At 42.2% G+C, this 15,228-nt stretch overlaps 1 protein-coding gene across 3 annotated transcripts; it reads right to left on the bottom strand.

The window, feature by feature from the left end:
* Positions 1-1,249: 1,249 nt before the first annotated feature.
* On the bottom strand, positions 1,250-15,222 carry LOC127912087 (uncharacterized). 3 transcript variants are annotated; one of them, XR_008080587.1, is made up of 3 exons: positions 14,147-14,647; positions 4,411-7,592; positions 1,250-3,817 (listed from the first exon to the last, which is right to left on the bottom strand). XR_008080587.1 is itself a non-coding variant. In XM_052480775.1 (3 exons), the coding sequence occupies exon 3, from the start codon at positions 6,474-6,476 to the stop codon at positions 4,686-4,688; it is 1,791 nt and encodes a 596-aa protein (XP_052336735.1). In that variant the 5' UTR covers positions 6,477-7,592; positions 14,147-14,372; positions 14,654-15,222; the 3' UTR covers positions 1,250-4,685. The 3 variants fall into 3 exon arrangements, 2 of the variants coding, with proteins under 2 accessions (XP_052336735.1, XP_052336734.1); XM_052480775.1 differs by adding an exon at positions 14,654-15,222 and having other exon boundaries at positions 1,250-7,592; positions 14,147-14,372; XM_052480774.1 differs by having other exon boundaries at positions 1,250-7,592.
* Positions 15,223-15,228: the final 6 nt, after the last annotated feature.

The raw sequence follows: 15,228 nt of genomic DNA, 5'->3' as shown, positions 1-15,228 counted from the left end.
ACATACTTTAATTTCACATTTCCACAAACTTCAAAGTGTTTCCTTTCAAATAGTATCAATAATGTGCATATCCTTGCTTCAGGTCCTGAACTACAGGCAGTTAGATTTGGGTATGTCATTTTAGGCGAAAATTTAAAACACTTTATTTAGAGTTACCTGGACTCACTCTGCTTCGTGCTGATGCTGTTACACTTTCTCATTGTACCAAATGAATACACGGAGTGTTACAGTAAATCATTTTGGGGTGTTGTTTTAACACTGTATGTTGTAAAGCCTCATTTGCATATTTCCCAAGGTGCCTTTTCTTTTCGAGTGAAGTGTAGAGTTACCACCCATGACTGTATTTGTAGAGTTACCACCCATTACTGTATTTGTAGAGTTACCACCCATGACTATATTTGTAGAGTTACCACCCGTTCCTATATTTGTGGAGTTACCACTCACGGTGCTGACTTTTGCCCAATGCCTGCAGCAAAAGCCTCTACCCCGTCCTCTGGCTAGGCAGAGTACTTTGGGACTTTAGTTACTTCGGTGTAACAAGGGCCTTGCCGTGCGGCCCTACCAACCCTTCTATTTATTCGTAATGGCCCTTCGCGTGAGTTGGGTTTGTTCCTTCGTTCACGTTGTCACTCCCTTATTGTCCGGTCTAGTATGAGGCCTTGGATAGATATACTCCTATTTAAATATTTATTAAGCGTTATGGGTTCCTCCTATATTTCCTTACCCTCAAGTTATCTTTACCTATGTATATATCAATACCTAATAACAACTCCTAGTAGTTATTATGCTCGTCAGCTAGTAGTCACTTGGAAACTAGTATTGATTGGTATATGTTTTGACTTCCTTAAAAAAATATATTATTGTCCACACAATGAAATATTCTTTAGTTCAATCACTTTAACCTAGAACCAGGGTCACTTTATGTTCAGTGAGAGTGTCAAAGGCGTTTGCTCTCCAGATCGTTAATCTGGCCCAGTTGTCAAAGTTTCAAGCTTTTATTAAGTCACTCTGTTTTTTGTCTTATACACATCATTACAATTCAATGGTTATACAGTTTCTCAATACAACAATAATGCTCAATCAATCCTTAATGCTTTAAGCTATGCCAAATAATATTGCAAAACTTTAAATGCGTTAACACTTCTAACAATATTGACTAAATAGCTAAAATAGTTCAATTACCTTAAATGCTCAGCCCCTTGGTCACTTTCCCGTAATTGGTATTCTTACAGCTATGACGCTAGATTCTTCCAGTATCTCTATACACTTCCAACTCTGTGTATGGACTCAATATATTGTAACTGGTACTTGGCTGTTTTTCCTTGAATTGCTAGTCACCTCTGGTTTCTGGTGTCAAAAATGCGAACGCCCGCTTTGTCTATGTGATCAAGAGGTGTTTTAGACCTCTGTTTTTCGGAGACTCAGTCGGGTTCACAAGATTCAGCCAGCTTCTTCAGAGTATGACCCAATAAGTACTTAAGCAAAAATATCCAGCTCTCAAAATACTGTTCTAGTCCAACAAAAAGTGTATATCCTAATACTATTCACTTCAACTCTGTGCATAGACGCAATATATGGTAACTGGTATTTGGCTGTTTTTTCCTTGAATTGCTAGTCACCTCTGGTTTCTGGTGTCAAAAATGCGAACGCCCGCTTTGTCTATGTGATCAAGAGGTGTTTTAGACCTCTGTTTTTCGGAGACTCAGTCGGGTTCACAAGATTCAGCCAGCTTCTTCAGAGTATGACCCAATAAGTACTTAAGCACAATTATCCGGTTCCCAAAATATTGTTTTACTCTATCAAAAAGCGTATAGTGCAATAGTAAATTTACCTATGATGATTCTCCATATGAAGTCTGTTTCATATGTTAGTGAGGATCATGCTGTCTTATGATCTCTGTTCTCTTTATATATCTTTTTAAAGGGGAAGTTCCCAACTGGGGCTGTAGACCTACGTAATCTTAGGCCTGTGTTTAAACGGAAGCTTCCTATTATTACCCTTTAAGGTCATGCACTACTGACTCTCACATTGCTGCTTCCGTGTTACTGTTGGCTGATTCCACTCAATCATACCAGCTGGTTGTTTCTACCACTGGAGGTGGCGTAGGTGGTATGTCAAGCGTCAGCTGGGAGAAGTCTATGATAGGTATCTCCTCTGCTTCTCCCTGTTGTCCAGTTTCTGCAGGTGCGGTCCGTGGTTCCATGAGGTCCCGTGAATGCCCTGTGTTGTTGTACCCATTGCTTGATGGAGTGGGCAGATTCTTTTCATCTCTTGTCACACCCTCTCCAGCATCTGAACACTCCTTTCTCTTAGTTCCTCGCCTCATTATTCCCCCATCATAGCATACCCCTAACATTAGCCCATCTATTCTCTGTATCATGCCATAGCTAACCTCCTGCCCGTCTTCCATCTTCAACCAATACCTACTCTTGAGGTACTGACTGTCCTCCGTTACGGATCTAGCAGTTATTCTGCCGTACAATAGAATGTTTACATATGACCCATCTTTGGGCCAGTCCTCTGTTTCATCTTCTGCATATGTACAGTACTTATACTTATTACTTGTTGCACTACAAAAGCAAGCTTTACAAACGTGTGTAAAAGACCTATACCCACGTCTGGTATCTCTAATTATTTTTCCTCTGGTTATGCTAGAACAGCCCTCGCCTTTCTGCTCTGGTCCATCTCCTTGTATGGTCTTACCTTGTCTTTCCTCTGTTGCCTTTAGTGCCCAGATAGGTCTCCAGGCTGGCCCCTGTGCCGTCTGCCTCCTAACTTCTGCGTCTAGCAGCCCACTAGGGCCATTGTCTTTTGAGCCACACCCAAACCATCCTTTCACTAGCTGCCTACCTCTCTCTTTCTGTCTTTTCTCCTTTTCTTTCCTTGATCTCTGATTATCCTGTCTGTGCCTTGGGGTATACCTTCTTAGACTCCTTATCTTCAAACCTGGTCCCTCTCCATGTTCTTCCTTACTTTCTTCTATAAGGAAAACCGGTTATTTTCCTTGCCCCTGTACCTTTTTCTGGGCCCGTACCTCTTCCTCAGTTAATCTCCTCCTCACTCCATGTTTCCTAGCTCTTGGCCCATGGATATCTCCTAACATCATTTCTACCCATCTGTTGTCGGTCATGCAAGCCCCTATGTTGCAATCCAACATCTTCCACTTAAGGCCAAACCTCCTGACTGCACTCTCGTGCCACTCCGCCCAGCCTTATCCTGATTCAGGTAGCTCTGATGTTTCTCTAGGACGTCTAAGTCCTCTTTGGTCCAAAATTTCTCCAAGTCCCCGAGCATCACTTGGGGCTCTCTCCTTGTATCTCTTTCCATTGTTGTCCTTACATTTTTCATCACCAGAGGTGGTGATCCATATTTCCAATTCGCTGGCTGACATGGGCATTTACTACTATCTTTGAAGTCTACTATTTTATTCTCTTTCCTTCCTATCGCCACTCTACGCCTTCCTGCTGTGGTTTTTATGTTAACCCCGAATCCCCAGGATGTAACTGCGCCAAAGTATTCCTCCTCACCTATCCTTTCTATCAGATACGCCTCATGAGGTTCATAACAATCCTCACATAGCCATGTGGTTCCAGATAGGACTACCCCCTGTATGTCTTCCTGCTCCAATTCTCCGGGGGGCCAATCTCCCACATCGCCCACAGTTTATCATGACTCTGTCCTCAGCTCCCTTACACCATAGCCGCCTACTCTCTTCTACTCTAACTATCCTACCTTTTTTTCCCACCCTTTCCTCCCTCTCCCCGTCTTGGTTTAAGTAATACCCAGGTCTTACCCTGTCACACTTCGCGGGGTTTTCCTAAGGATATGAGGGGGAGAAAAGATTGGTAAGCACAAAACCCATAATTGCCTTTGTTCATTCCATTTCCTGTGAAAATGGTGCACGGCATTAAGGGCCATAGCTATAACTACCCATATTACCACGGGTAGTGCTTTTCCTAAAACCTGTCTCCTAATTTGGTTTCTTTTATTTTTCAGTTTTTGTAGTTCTTTCCACAACTGCATTATTATTATTATTACCAAAGTTAGCCCTTCCATTACCCATCCAGCTTATGCAAATCCCTTCAATTGTTCACATAGCCCTGTGGTATCTGTCATGTTTACTTTAAAGCCTCCTATCTGGCCTATTGCCCCGAAGACTGCTGCCATAGTTTCTCCGAATTGTATCAACCCATAATGTTTCCCCAGTACTGGTGCCATTTGTTGTATTACCACCACAGGTACCATAGACAACATTACAGTCCGTCCTTTGGATAAACCAAACCTAATCACTGCCACTAGGGTAGTAAGTATTATTGCTAAAAACGTTATAACCCCCTGACCCTGCCTATTTTTCCAACCCAACATTCCCCAAATCATAATCTGTAGTAGTTGACACAATGTTATAGCTACCTCCTCCTGGGGGTCGCTTTGAGTCAGGTCCCTGTCCTCAAAGTCGGATTGGTGGGAGGAGTTGGATGCCATTTTCTTAGAAGGTTGTTTGTAGTTTCTATGGTTTAGGAGCTTTTCTTTATTGGGTTGCACTCAGGCTGCTTAAGTTGTTTGTGCCTTATTGTGCAGAAACAGCTTCCCTTTATTCACCTTCAGCCAGTACCCCCCCCCTTGTCATACACTACCTACTTCCTTTTCTTAGAGCAGTGTATGTTTGCGGTTGCCATCTCGGCAGGTCACAAGTTCGTGACCTCTAGTAGGTTTACCCGTGTTCCCTCTGTCTCCCGTTGCTCTAATCGGCCAGGAGATCTTTGATGTACTCTCTCGTATACCATAGTCCATATTATTACTCCTTTGCATATTTTCCACAAGAGTTTTAGTATTAACTTCAATAACTCTCTCAGTAGTCTAAGGGTTATTTTAATTATTTTAAATAGGGATAGCCACCCCTTCCTCAGTACTGCATCTACTGGAAGTCCCATTCTTTTGGCGTAGCTTAGGGCTATCATAAGCGTTATGAATATCAAGATCCCTACTGTAATACTTATCCCTAGCCAGAATCTTTCTTTTATTTCTTGCCACCATGAAGTGACTTCTTCCCATTTGTCATTTATGGCTGTGACCACCTTATTTACTGGTTCCACTATTATATCATTTGCCATTTTAGCCATCCCTGTGGTAAAACCTCCCCATGCTCTAGTTAACCAGTTGACTCCTAAAGCATTACTCATAGTGGTGTCCTCATCTCGATACCACGTTATGCCATCTGCTCCTTCGTCCCAGAACCTTCTCTTCAATATGTTACAGTAGTTTTCCTGCCCCATAGTTTTTAACAGTTCTAAGTTTCGTTTAATTATACTGCACCCTTCTGATACTGTACCATTGTCAAATAACTGTTTACACGTGGACATATTCCAAGTCAGGGTCATATTCTTATCCCAGTCTGACCCTTTCCCCCATAGGTCTCCCCATGGTTCATCCTGTTGTGGCCACATTAGCTTTATGGCCCATTCCTTATACCCACCCATCAGCCACCGGGCGGTCACGGGTTCAAGGGTATATCTAGCCCAATCTGCTAGAGAGGGATCTGTTCGAAGGGTCTGATCCCTGGTGCCAGCTATATCCCCTTGGTTTACATGGAATTTAATGCCTCCATAGCATGCTAATTGTACGTATCCTCCGGTTAACGGAGTGGGGTCTAACGGGCGTTTATCCCATCCCATTGCTATTGGGTCAAATGTTTTGGACACCGTGGTACTCTTCATACTAGTGCTGGCTTCAAAGTTTTTAATGACCGTTTCTTTCATTATTAATGCATTCCTAATCATTTTTCCCATGGTTGTATTCCATTTCTGTAGCATTAATCCCTGCATCCATATAAGGGTATCAGTGTTCAATCTTCCTATTGGAGGGAAACTGTATCCAAATTGATGCACATGTTCCATTTTGTCCTGTGTTCTTATATGTTTTAAAATACCTCCTCCAGCCAATACTCTGGAGTGGCAAGCGCCCCGTGCGTTTACCATGTCTACCAATTTTTGGTTTGCGTTCTCATTCCTGCCTGAGAAGGCCGGAGCTACCCCCAGCATTCCAGGTGAAGGATAATGTCCCCCTGACCATCTATGGAAGTGGGGGATTCCTGATTCTTTCAATATGCCATGGGCTGAGATGCAATGGTATCGTGCCCAGGCCTCAGTTTTATTTGCGGGGGGTCTAACCCATTGGTCATAATACTGTTGGGCGGTCTTCCCTCTTTTCCTATAGAACGGGTTATTTGGTTCTTGTCCCCAGTTCCATAATGGGGCTTTAGCACACATTTTTTGGGCCATCTCAAGGCTCTGTTGATAATTTTCTTTCAAACTCCTAAGGTCTAATGCTGTCCATGGGGTTGACCTGGGATAGGCCAACCCTGGGTTTGTATTATTCTGTGTCGTAAGGCATACCCATCCTGAGGTGGAATACTTTATTGGTTTTTCTCCTGGCCTGGCGGAGTGGGGAATGTCATGTCCCCACACTCCATATTCCATCCGGTGGAATCTATCTAATGGGCCACTAGTAAATCCTGGATACTTATAGGTTCTATTTTTGCATATGGTAAAATAATCCCCTTCCTTCCTCCCAGTATTCTATTATCCCATGAGGAGGAATTTCCAGGGTGTAGGTATAACACTATATCATTCAACCATTTAGCTTCAGGGCTTGGTCCTGTAATTCGCCTCTGTGTGCTGCGCCTTACTCGGTACCTGTAGCTATTCTCTTTCAGACATAATATATTTAAGCCCCCTTGATCTATACCCTGTTTTAGGCCCTCAGGGTGTGTTAGGTTAAGTTCTGTTTTGTCGTGCGCCAGTGTGGTCAGGGGGGCCACTTCCCTTTTAGCTCGCTCTAGGGTGCTAATATTGTTTTCGCCTGGTTCACGGGGTGTCGTTATTGCTGAACTTGCAGATGCATGACTTGCTGATGCATGACTTGTGGTCATGCTATTTTTGCTCATCCGAGGCCAACGCGTCGGTTTCGTCCTCCTAGGCCTGGCCGAGGTGGTGGGAGCAGTCGTTAAACTGTGGCACTCAACACTTTCCCATGGTGAACTGGCCGTACTTTGATCATAGATAAATTTGATCTCCGTTATATTCTCTGCATCACCCAGCTGTCCCCTTCACTGGCCACCTTTATATGAATTCATATATTGTCCATTCTCACATGTCTGATTAACCAGTACTGGTCCTTTAGTTATATTTACTATATACCCTTGGAGTGTGTTACTGGTCACTAATTTCCACAACACCACTATGGTATCATTATGGTCCCAGGTCAGATCCCATTTCGTAATATTATATCTCTGTTTTAACTTGACTGAAGGGTGTCCTGGACACAGTGAGTCATTTGTTATGGTGCATTGTACTGGTGTGCCCCATCTCTTTGTAAATGCTCTATAGGTTGGTATAGAGTTGGCACATTTTTCTTGGAGTATCTCTAGTCCCTGTACTAATTCTCTCTCTTGTTTTTCATACACTATCCCTAGGTTTAGTCCTATTATTATGGCGGTGGGTACTAATATTATGGTGGAAAGGATACTTACCCACCAGAACCATCCCACCTTGCATTCCCTATGCCTGGTTCTATATTCTCCCAGCCTCATTTCCCTGTGGAAACAGAGGGAGTCATTCTAGTTAGTTTTGTTTCCTTCTTTATTTTTATTTTTTATTTATTTTGTACAAATGGCGGACCTAGTATGGCCTGTGTCCCTTTGTCTAGATGTGCCCTCTCCAAGGTCTTGTGTGTCTGAGGTTAGTTTTCTTTTTATTAAGTTAATCAACCTTCTCATTTTTCCTTGTGGATCAGGTAGAGCAGCTTCTTTTCTACCTCTTCCCTCTCCGGGAGCTGCTTTCCTGTCCACCAACATGTGGCACGAGTATACACAGTCCAATTTGGTTTTGGGGTCCTGGGCAATGTATATTTGCCAGCCCAATTTCACCATGTGCCTTTCTCTTTTGTCACCCCTTACGGGTTCTGTATCCTCTATGGCCATAAGCTTGGAGACACAGCACATTGTCTTCTCTTTCCTCATTAACCTGCCCCAGTGATATTCTCTCACTGGCTTACATGTTCCTTCCCACCAGCATCTTCTAATTACCCCATGGTGGTCGTTTCTCTCATGGTTATTGTCTAATTCATATTCATCATCTTGTTCCCAGTCATGTCTGTTTGTCAACATCTGACTTAGGTAAGTCCTAGGGTTCCATAGGGAAAAATTCCCGTCTACCCTCATCCAACATTCTGGTTCTCCTGGTTGTGTTCCATATCCTGTCACTGGGACTGGGTCACTTTTCCTTTCTTCCAGCCACTGTTCACAATTTTTGTAGGTACTTATTCCTCCAGCCAATCTGAAGGGCCCTGCTTCCACAGGCCATAGGCCTTCCTCCCTTCTCACAGGAGTGAGTAAGCTACCTCTTAACAGGTCATTCCCCCCTCTCAGTTTCTGAGGTCTGCACTCCACACAGTTCTTCTGGACCAACACACCTCTGTGTGTCCATACACATGTGCACTGCTTCGGCTCCCATCCTGATGTCACTACCTGTACTCCTACCATGCAGTTTGGAAATACGTCCCTATCACATCTCTTGCACCAGAGAACCCTTCCTACTCTTTGCCTACCACCTCTCTTACCACAGTCACTTCCTGTGGCTATCTGCCTTATGCTCATCTTGGCCGGGCCTTCATACTGCACCTCCCCTGTGGGTTCTCCGCATACCTCACATGGGGCTATGTTCATATAACCTTTCTGTCCTGAATCTGTGCACCTGCTTTTGTGCCACACAGCCCTGGTATTCCCCCGAACTACCACTCCTGCTTTCGCCAGTTGTTCGTGTCTTAGATGAGTGGTTATCCATACTGCGTCATCTGAGCGTCTCACCTGTATTCCTGACCTGCAGGTCAACATGTGCAGCCACTCTGGATTAACTACTCTGGTGGACATACCTTTTTAAGTTGTGCAACGTCTACCGTTATATCACCGTCTACTTTGATCGTGTTTGCACTGATCACGGCAATTACCTGTGGTCTTTTTCCGTATTTTTGTTTGGGTTAACTCTATTCCCCGTGTCAGCTCCTGGTCTTAATCCTAATCCAGTCTCCCACCTGTAACACACAAGGTAGAGGGGGAGGCTGCGCATTAGCTATTTCCACCACTGTGCTGATGTTGGGTAGTCCCATCAATTCTCTTGGGCCCTGTGTCTGTTGGAGTTAAGTTCATTTCCACACAGGCCTGTGCCAACTTAGGTCCCCAATCTTTCTCTGCCTTCCATAACCCTAGGGTCGTCTTTAATTTCCCTATGGTCCTCTCGGCACAGCCATTGGCCTGTGGGGTGTAAGGGGGGGAGTATATGTGTGCGACCCCATGGTCCACACACTACTCCTCCACCTTCTTATTCTTATACTGTCTTCCAGTATCGGTTCTAATGGATGGGAAAGGACCTAGAGCAAGGGTTAGAAGGTTAAGCATTTGCAACACTGGCACCGCATTGGATGAATTTGATGTGAGCACTATTGAGTATCCTGTAGCCATACACACCGCTACTATAGCGTACCTGTGCCCTAAGGAGGTTGCAATCTTCATAGGACCCATAGTATCTAATGATATCTGCTTCCATGGTGTGTTGCACTTAATGTGTTGACCTGCTATCCTGCCTAGGTTACTAACCTTTTGTTCTTGGCATATGATGCATTTCTTGCATATTTCTAATACTTCTTCTCTAGTATAGAAAATGCCCTTGTTTGTTAGCCTTTTCATGAATATTCGGGACCCCAAGTGGCCCCAATCCTCATGGAGTGCTCTCAGTTTGTCTTTTTCTCGTTTATAGAGAACTATTCTTCCCATTTGAACTAGTTAATCTACCTATTTATTGCCTAGTTGGTTAAAGTATGCTTCTGCACTTACTGACTCGGCAGTGTGAGCCTTTTAATGACTTACCACTATGTCCATTTTATCCATTAACTCATGGATTTTCCTCCACTCACCCTCATATTGAATTGGCTTATTTTTGGTACCTCTGTACCCGTTATTCTGCCAAATCTTTTTATCTGAGGCCATAGCTCGCGCACAGTAATAACTGTCGGTCACTATTTCTATCCTTTTCAGGTTAGACCCTATACAGTGTAAAAGTGCCTCCAGCACTGCCATTTCCTCTGCCTTTTGGGCTGTCCCTGTTATTGTTTGACTTTGTTTGGTCAGAGTATCTCCTGTAGCTTTATTTTTCTCTATAAAGCCCCATCTGTTTTTTTTCTGATTTCTCGCTTCCATCCGTAAACACCACTATATCACTGCGTTTTTCTTTTGGTGTTTTATGCTTCCTTTGCCTTGCTTTAGGAGGTTCATCTTCTTGTTCCCAACCTTTGTCTGCTATAAAGACTCCCTTGGTTCCTACTACATTTCTCCATTTGTCCCAGGTGGTGGTTGTCACCTCTAGCATTTTTTTTGTGTGTGGTTGTCTGCCCTTAGCCTGTTCAGCTCCTGGTTTTTTATTATAATTTGTTGACCCTGAGTCAGTGATACTATCTTGTTCCAATATATTTCTAATCGGGCCATCTTGGCTCCTTCAGACGTATATTTCAACACTGGTTCCTTTAAGTGTTTACTGTAGCACTTCACTGTTCTCTCCGATCCTTCATTGGCCACTCATATGAACCCGTCCCTATCTATGTCCTCCCCTTCTAACTTTACAAATATCCATAGGGGCAGATCGGAGTTTCTTGGCTCATTAGTCTGGGCTACAGCTGCCATCTTTTTTTAACTTTATCCATGATTCAGTCATTTTGTTCAAATTATGGGCTCTTTCCCATATTGCTTATGTGACAGCTCTAGTTGGTCATTTTGTCTAGTAATGCCTTTATAGCAATGCTTAGCTACCCTGCTATAGCCCGGTATGTGGTTACTAATATACCCTGACTTACCTAGGCATTTCTGCATCTCAATCACTGTTTGTGGCTTCTCCATTCTCTGCACTTCTCCATTCTCTTTCACTTTTTATCCTTTACTCGCAATTGCTGATTGTGAAACCGAGAAAGCAGACTTCCTTCCTGCCTATCTGGCATTTTGTCAGATTCAGTTTCCTGCCTGCAGTATTCCACTTGTTTAAGGCCTCTTTTGTGTCTGGCTGTTTTGCATTGCTTCTCTGGCTTATGTACTCCTCCAATTCTTTTATGTGTGTTCTGACTCTCTCTATTTGGTCTGGAACAAAAACCCATACATAGGTTCAGATTTATGACTCAGCTAAATGCCTCCCATTAATTATATTATGGTTCATATTTATGACTCCCCTTACTTATAATTATTTAGCGTCCAATAAGCTGAGGAGATTTTCTTCTCCTTGTAGCATATTTATCCCTAAGTGGTTTATTATTTTCATATATTTTTAAAGTCCATCCTGAAATTGTACCTTGAGGTGTCCACTCCTTTTTCGCTTCCGCATCTGCTTCCTGTTGCCGCAACTACTGACAGTACCAGATATGGTCTCTGTTTCCAAATATTGACTGACTGTCTCACTGTCTCCCTGTTTACACAAATGACATTTATAGAACTCAACATTTCTATGTAGTAATCTATAAAATAATTATATAGTTCAACTTAATTAACCCGATACTCTCAATGACTCTGGGTCACAACAGATGCCATATATTCTTGCCATCTTTCTACTATTTGAAGACAAACCTTCAAATGATTAGATAAGGCCAAAACGCTGCTAAACATAGCATATGTTTTCTGTACTAATGAAATCTCTCTTTCGGGAGTCCACTGTATTTTATCTAACAATAACCTGGGTTAATCTTAACTCAGTCTCATCAATAATTGTATATATATTGCATAGTATGGGATCCATTACCTACAGTACTTTATTATCCCTAAGAGCTGCAACATATTTATTTTCAAAATGACATTTAAGGCTTATTAAATCACTCTTTTTCTACCTTCATCTTTTCTCTGCCCTGTTGGCTTGAAATATATCCTAAATATTTAACATAAGTCTTCCTGCATGGCTCTCAACATTACACTAGTGTCTCCTAGATTCGTTGAAGTCCCGTCTTGTAGCAGGGCCATTGCCATGGGGTACCAGGGCTGTGCATAGAAGGCCACTTTGCCACAATACACACTTACATCCTCTGGCCCCCCTTCTTCTTCTGGGATGACTTTTATTAGAACCCAATTTCCTATTACTACGAGGTCTGCCTGCCTTGACGGCGTTGAAAATAATTATATCCTGTTGCCATTTCTTCAACTTGAGGTTTGTATAAATGTCCTATTTAGTTATAAACTCTATAGTACTTTCTTATTTCTCAGGGATTTTCCCTCAAAGAGTAGACTCTAACTCGCCATTGCTCTTTACCTTGAGATTGTATTTAGATTTCCTATTTAGTTATAAACCCTATAGTACTTTCTTATTTCTCAGGGATTTTCCCTCAAAGAGTAGACTCTAACTCGCCATTGCTCTTTACCTTGAGATTGTATTTAGATTTCCTATTTAGTTATAAACTCTATAGTACTTTCTTATTTCTCAGGGATTTTCCTCAAAGAGTAGACTCTAATCCGCCATTGCTCTTTACCTTGAGATTGTATTTAGATTTCCTATTTAGTTATAAACTCTATAGTACTTTCTTATTTCTCAGGGATTTTCCCTCAAAGAGTAGACTCTAACTCGCCATTGCTCTTTACCTTGAGATTGTATTTAGATTTCCTATTTAGTTATAAACTCTATAGTACTTTCTTATTTCTCAGGGATTTTCCTCAAAGAGTAGACTCTAACTCGCCATTGCTCTTTACCTTGAGATTGTATTTAGATTTCCTATTTAGTTATAAACCCTATAGTACTTTCTTATTTCTCAGGGATTTTCCCTCAAAGAGTAGACTCTAACTCGCCATTGCTCTTTACCTTGAGATTGTATTTAGATTTCCTGTTTAGTTATAAACCCTATAGTACTTTCTTATTTCTCAGGGATTTTTCCTCATACAACGCCCATAGTGACACTTACGCACTGTTAGCTTTACTTTCCCAAGGAAATAATACAATTTCAAAGTAGTTATACACTTTGAATAGAGACTGGTGTTTCTTAATTTCCACCTGTTCCAACAATTTCTAGTGAAGTTGATCAGTCTTCACGGGAAATTCTTAGGATTAAGGGCTATTTGCCTAATCCTGTTATTGGAGGGGCCGTCTGTTCCCTCTTGGTCAGCGGTCCCAGGGTATTCCTGGTACGCACATTGCGAGCCTAGTGCTGAGTAGACCTGCCCTTTGCCTGCATATCATTTCCTGTTCTGTACCATTATTTTCTACCCTACTTTGCTCCTCATGAGCTGCCGTAGTATCTATGGTAGTTGCCATGGTTTTCTTTCTCTGGGTATATAGGTCCTTAACTTATTTAGTTTTCAGAGTATTTATTACTATCGGTGCCCCACGTTGGGCGCCAAGTGTCACGGTGCTGACTTTTGCCCAATGCCTGCAGCAAAAGCCTCTACCCCGTCCTCTGGCTAGGCAGAGTACTTTGGGACTTTAGTTACTTCGGTGTAACAAGGGCCTTGCCGTGCGGCCCTACCAACCCTTCTATTTATTCGTAATGGCCCTTCGCGTGAGTTGGGTTTGTTCCTTCGTTCACGTTGTCACTCCCTTATTGTCCGGTCTAGTATGAGGCCTTGGATAGATATACTCCTATTTAAATATTATTAAGCGTTATGGATTCCTCCTATATTTCCTTACCCTCAAGTTATCTTTACCTATGTATATATCAATACCTAATAACAACTCCTAGTAGTTATTATGCTCGTCAGCTAGTAGTCACTCGGAAACTAGTATTGGTATATGTTTTGACTTCCTTAAAAATATATTATTGTCCACACAATGAAATATTCTTTAGTGCAATCACTTTAACCTATAAGCAGGGTTACTTTCTGTTCAGTGAGAGTGTCAAAGGTGTTTGCTCTCCAGATCGTTAATCTGGCCTAGTTGTCAAAGTTTCAAGCTTTTATTTAGTCACTCTGTTTTTTGTCTTATACACATCATTACAATTCAATGGTTATACAGTTTCTCAATACAACAATAATGCTCAATCAATCCTTAATGCTTTAAGCTATGCCAGATAATATTGCAAAACTTTAAATGCGTTAACACTTCTAACAATATTGACTAAATAGCTAAAATAGTTCAATTACCTTAAATGCTCAGCCCCTTGGTCACTTTCCCGTAATTGGTATTCTTACAGCTATGACGCTAGATTCCGAATTCCAGTATCTCTATACACTTCCAACTCTGTGTATGGACTCAATATATTGTAACTGGTACTTGGCTGTTTTTCCTTGAATTGCTAGTCACCTCTGGTTTCTGGTGTCAAAAATGCGAACGCCCGCTTTGTCTATGTGATCAAGAGGTGTTTTAGACCTCTGTTTTTCGGAGACTCAGTCGGGTTCACAAGATTCAGCCAGCTTCTTCAGAGTATGACCCAATAAGTACTTAAGCAAAAATATCCAGCTCTCAAAATACTGTTCTAGTCCAACAAAAAGTGTATATCCTAATACTATTCACTTCCAACTCTGTGCATAGACGCAATATATGGTAACTGGTACTTGGCTGTTTTTCCTTGAATTTCTAGTCACCTCTGGTTTCTGGTGTCAAAAATGCGAACGCCCGCTTTGTCTATGTGATCAAGAGGTGTTTTAGACCTCTGTTTTTCGGAGACTCAGTCGGGTTCACAAGATTCAACCAGCTTCTTCAGAGTATGACCCAATAAGTACTTATGCACAATTATCCGGTTCCCAAAATATTGTTTTACTCTATCAAAAAGCGTATAGTGCAATAGTAAATTTACCTATGATGATTCTCCATATGAAGTCTGTTTCATATGTTAGTGAGGATCATGCTGTCTTATGATCTCTGTTCTCTTTATATATCTTTTTAAAGGGGAAGTTCCCACTGGGGCTGTAGACCTACGTAATCTTAGGCCTGTGTGTTAAACGGAAGCTTCCTATTATTACCCTTTAAGGTCATGCACTACTGACTCTCACATTGCTGCTTCCGTGTTACTGTTGGCTGATTCTACTCAATCATACCAGCTGGTTGTTTCTACCACTGGAGGTGGCGTAGGGGTATGTCAAGCGTCAGCTGGGAGAAGTCTATGATAGGTATCTCCTCTGCTTCCCCTGTTGTCCAGTTTCTGCAGGTGCGGTCCGTGGTTCCATGAGGTCCCGTGAATGCCCTGTGTTGTTGTACCCATTGCTTGATGGAGTGGGCAGATTCT

This window comes from Oncorhynchus keta, chromosome 26, assembly GCF_023373465.1.
Source record: "Oncorhynchus keta strain PuntledgeMale-10-30-2019 chromosome 26, Oket_V2, whole genome shotgun sequence".
Lineage (NCBI taxonomy): Eukaryota > Metazoa > Chordata > Actinopteri > Salmoniformes > Salmonidae > Oncorhynchus > Oncorhynchus keta.
This window is presented reverse-complemented; position numbering and strand designations above follow the sequence as displayed.

Excerpts from the sequence above, each read along its gene's own strand:
- LOC127912087 (XM_052480775.1), bottom strand. The coding sequence starts at position 6,476 with ATGGAATATGGAGTGTGGGGACATGACATTCCCCACTCCGCCAGGCCA.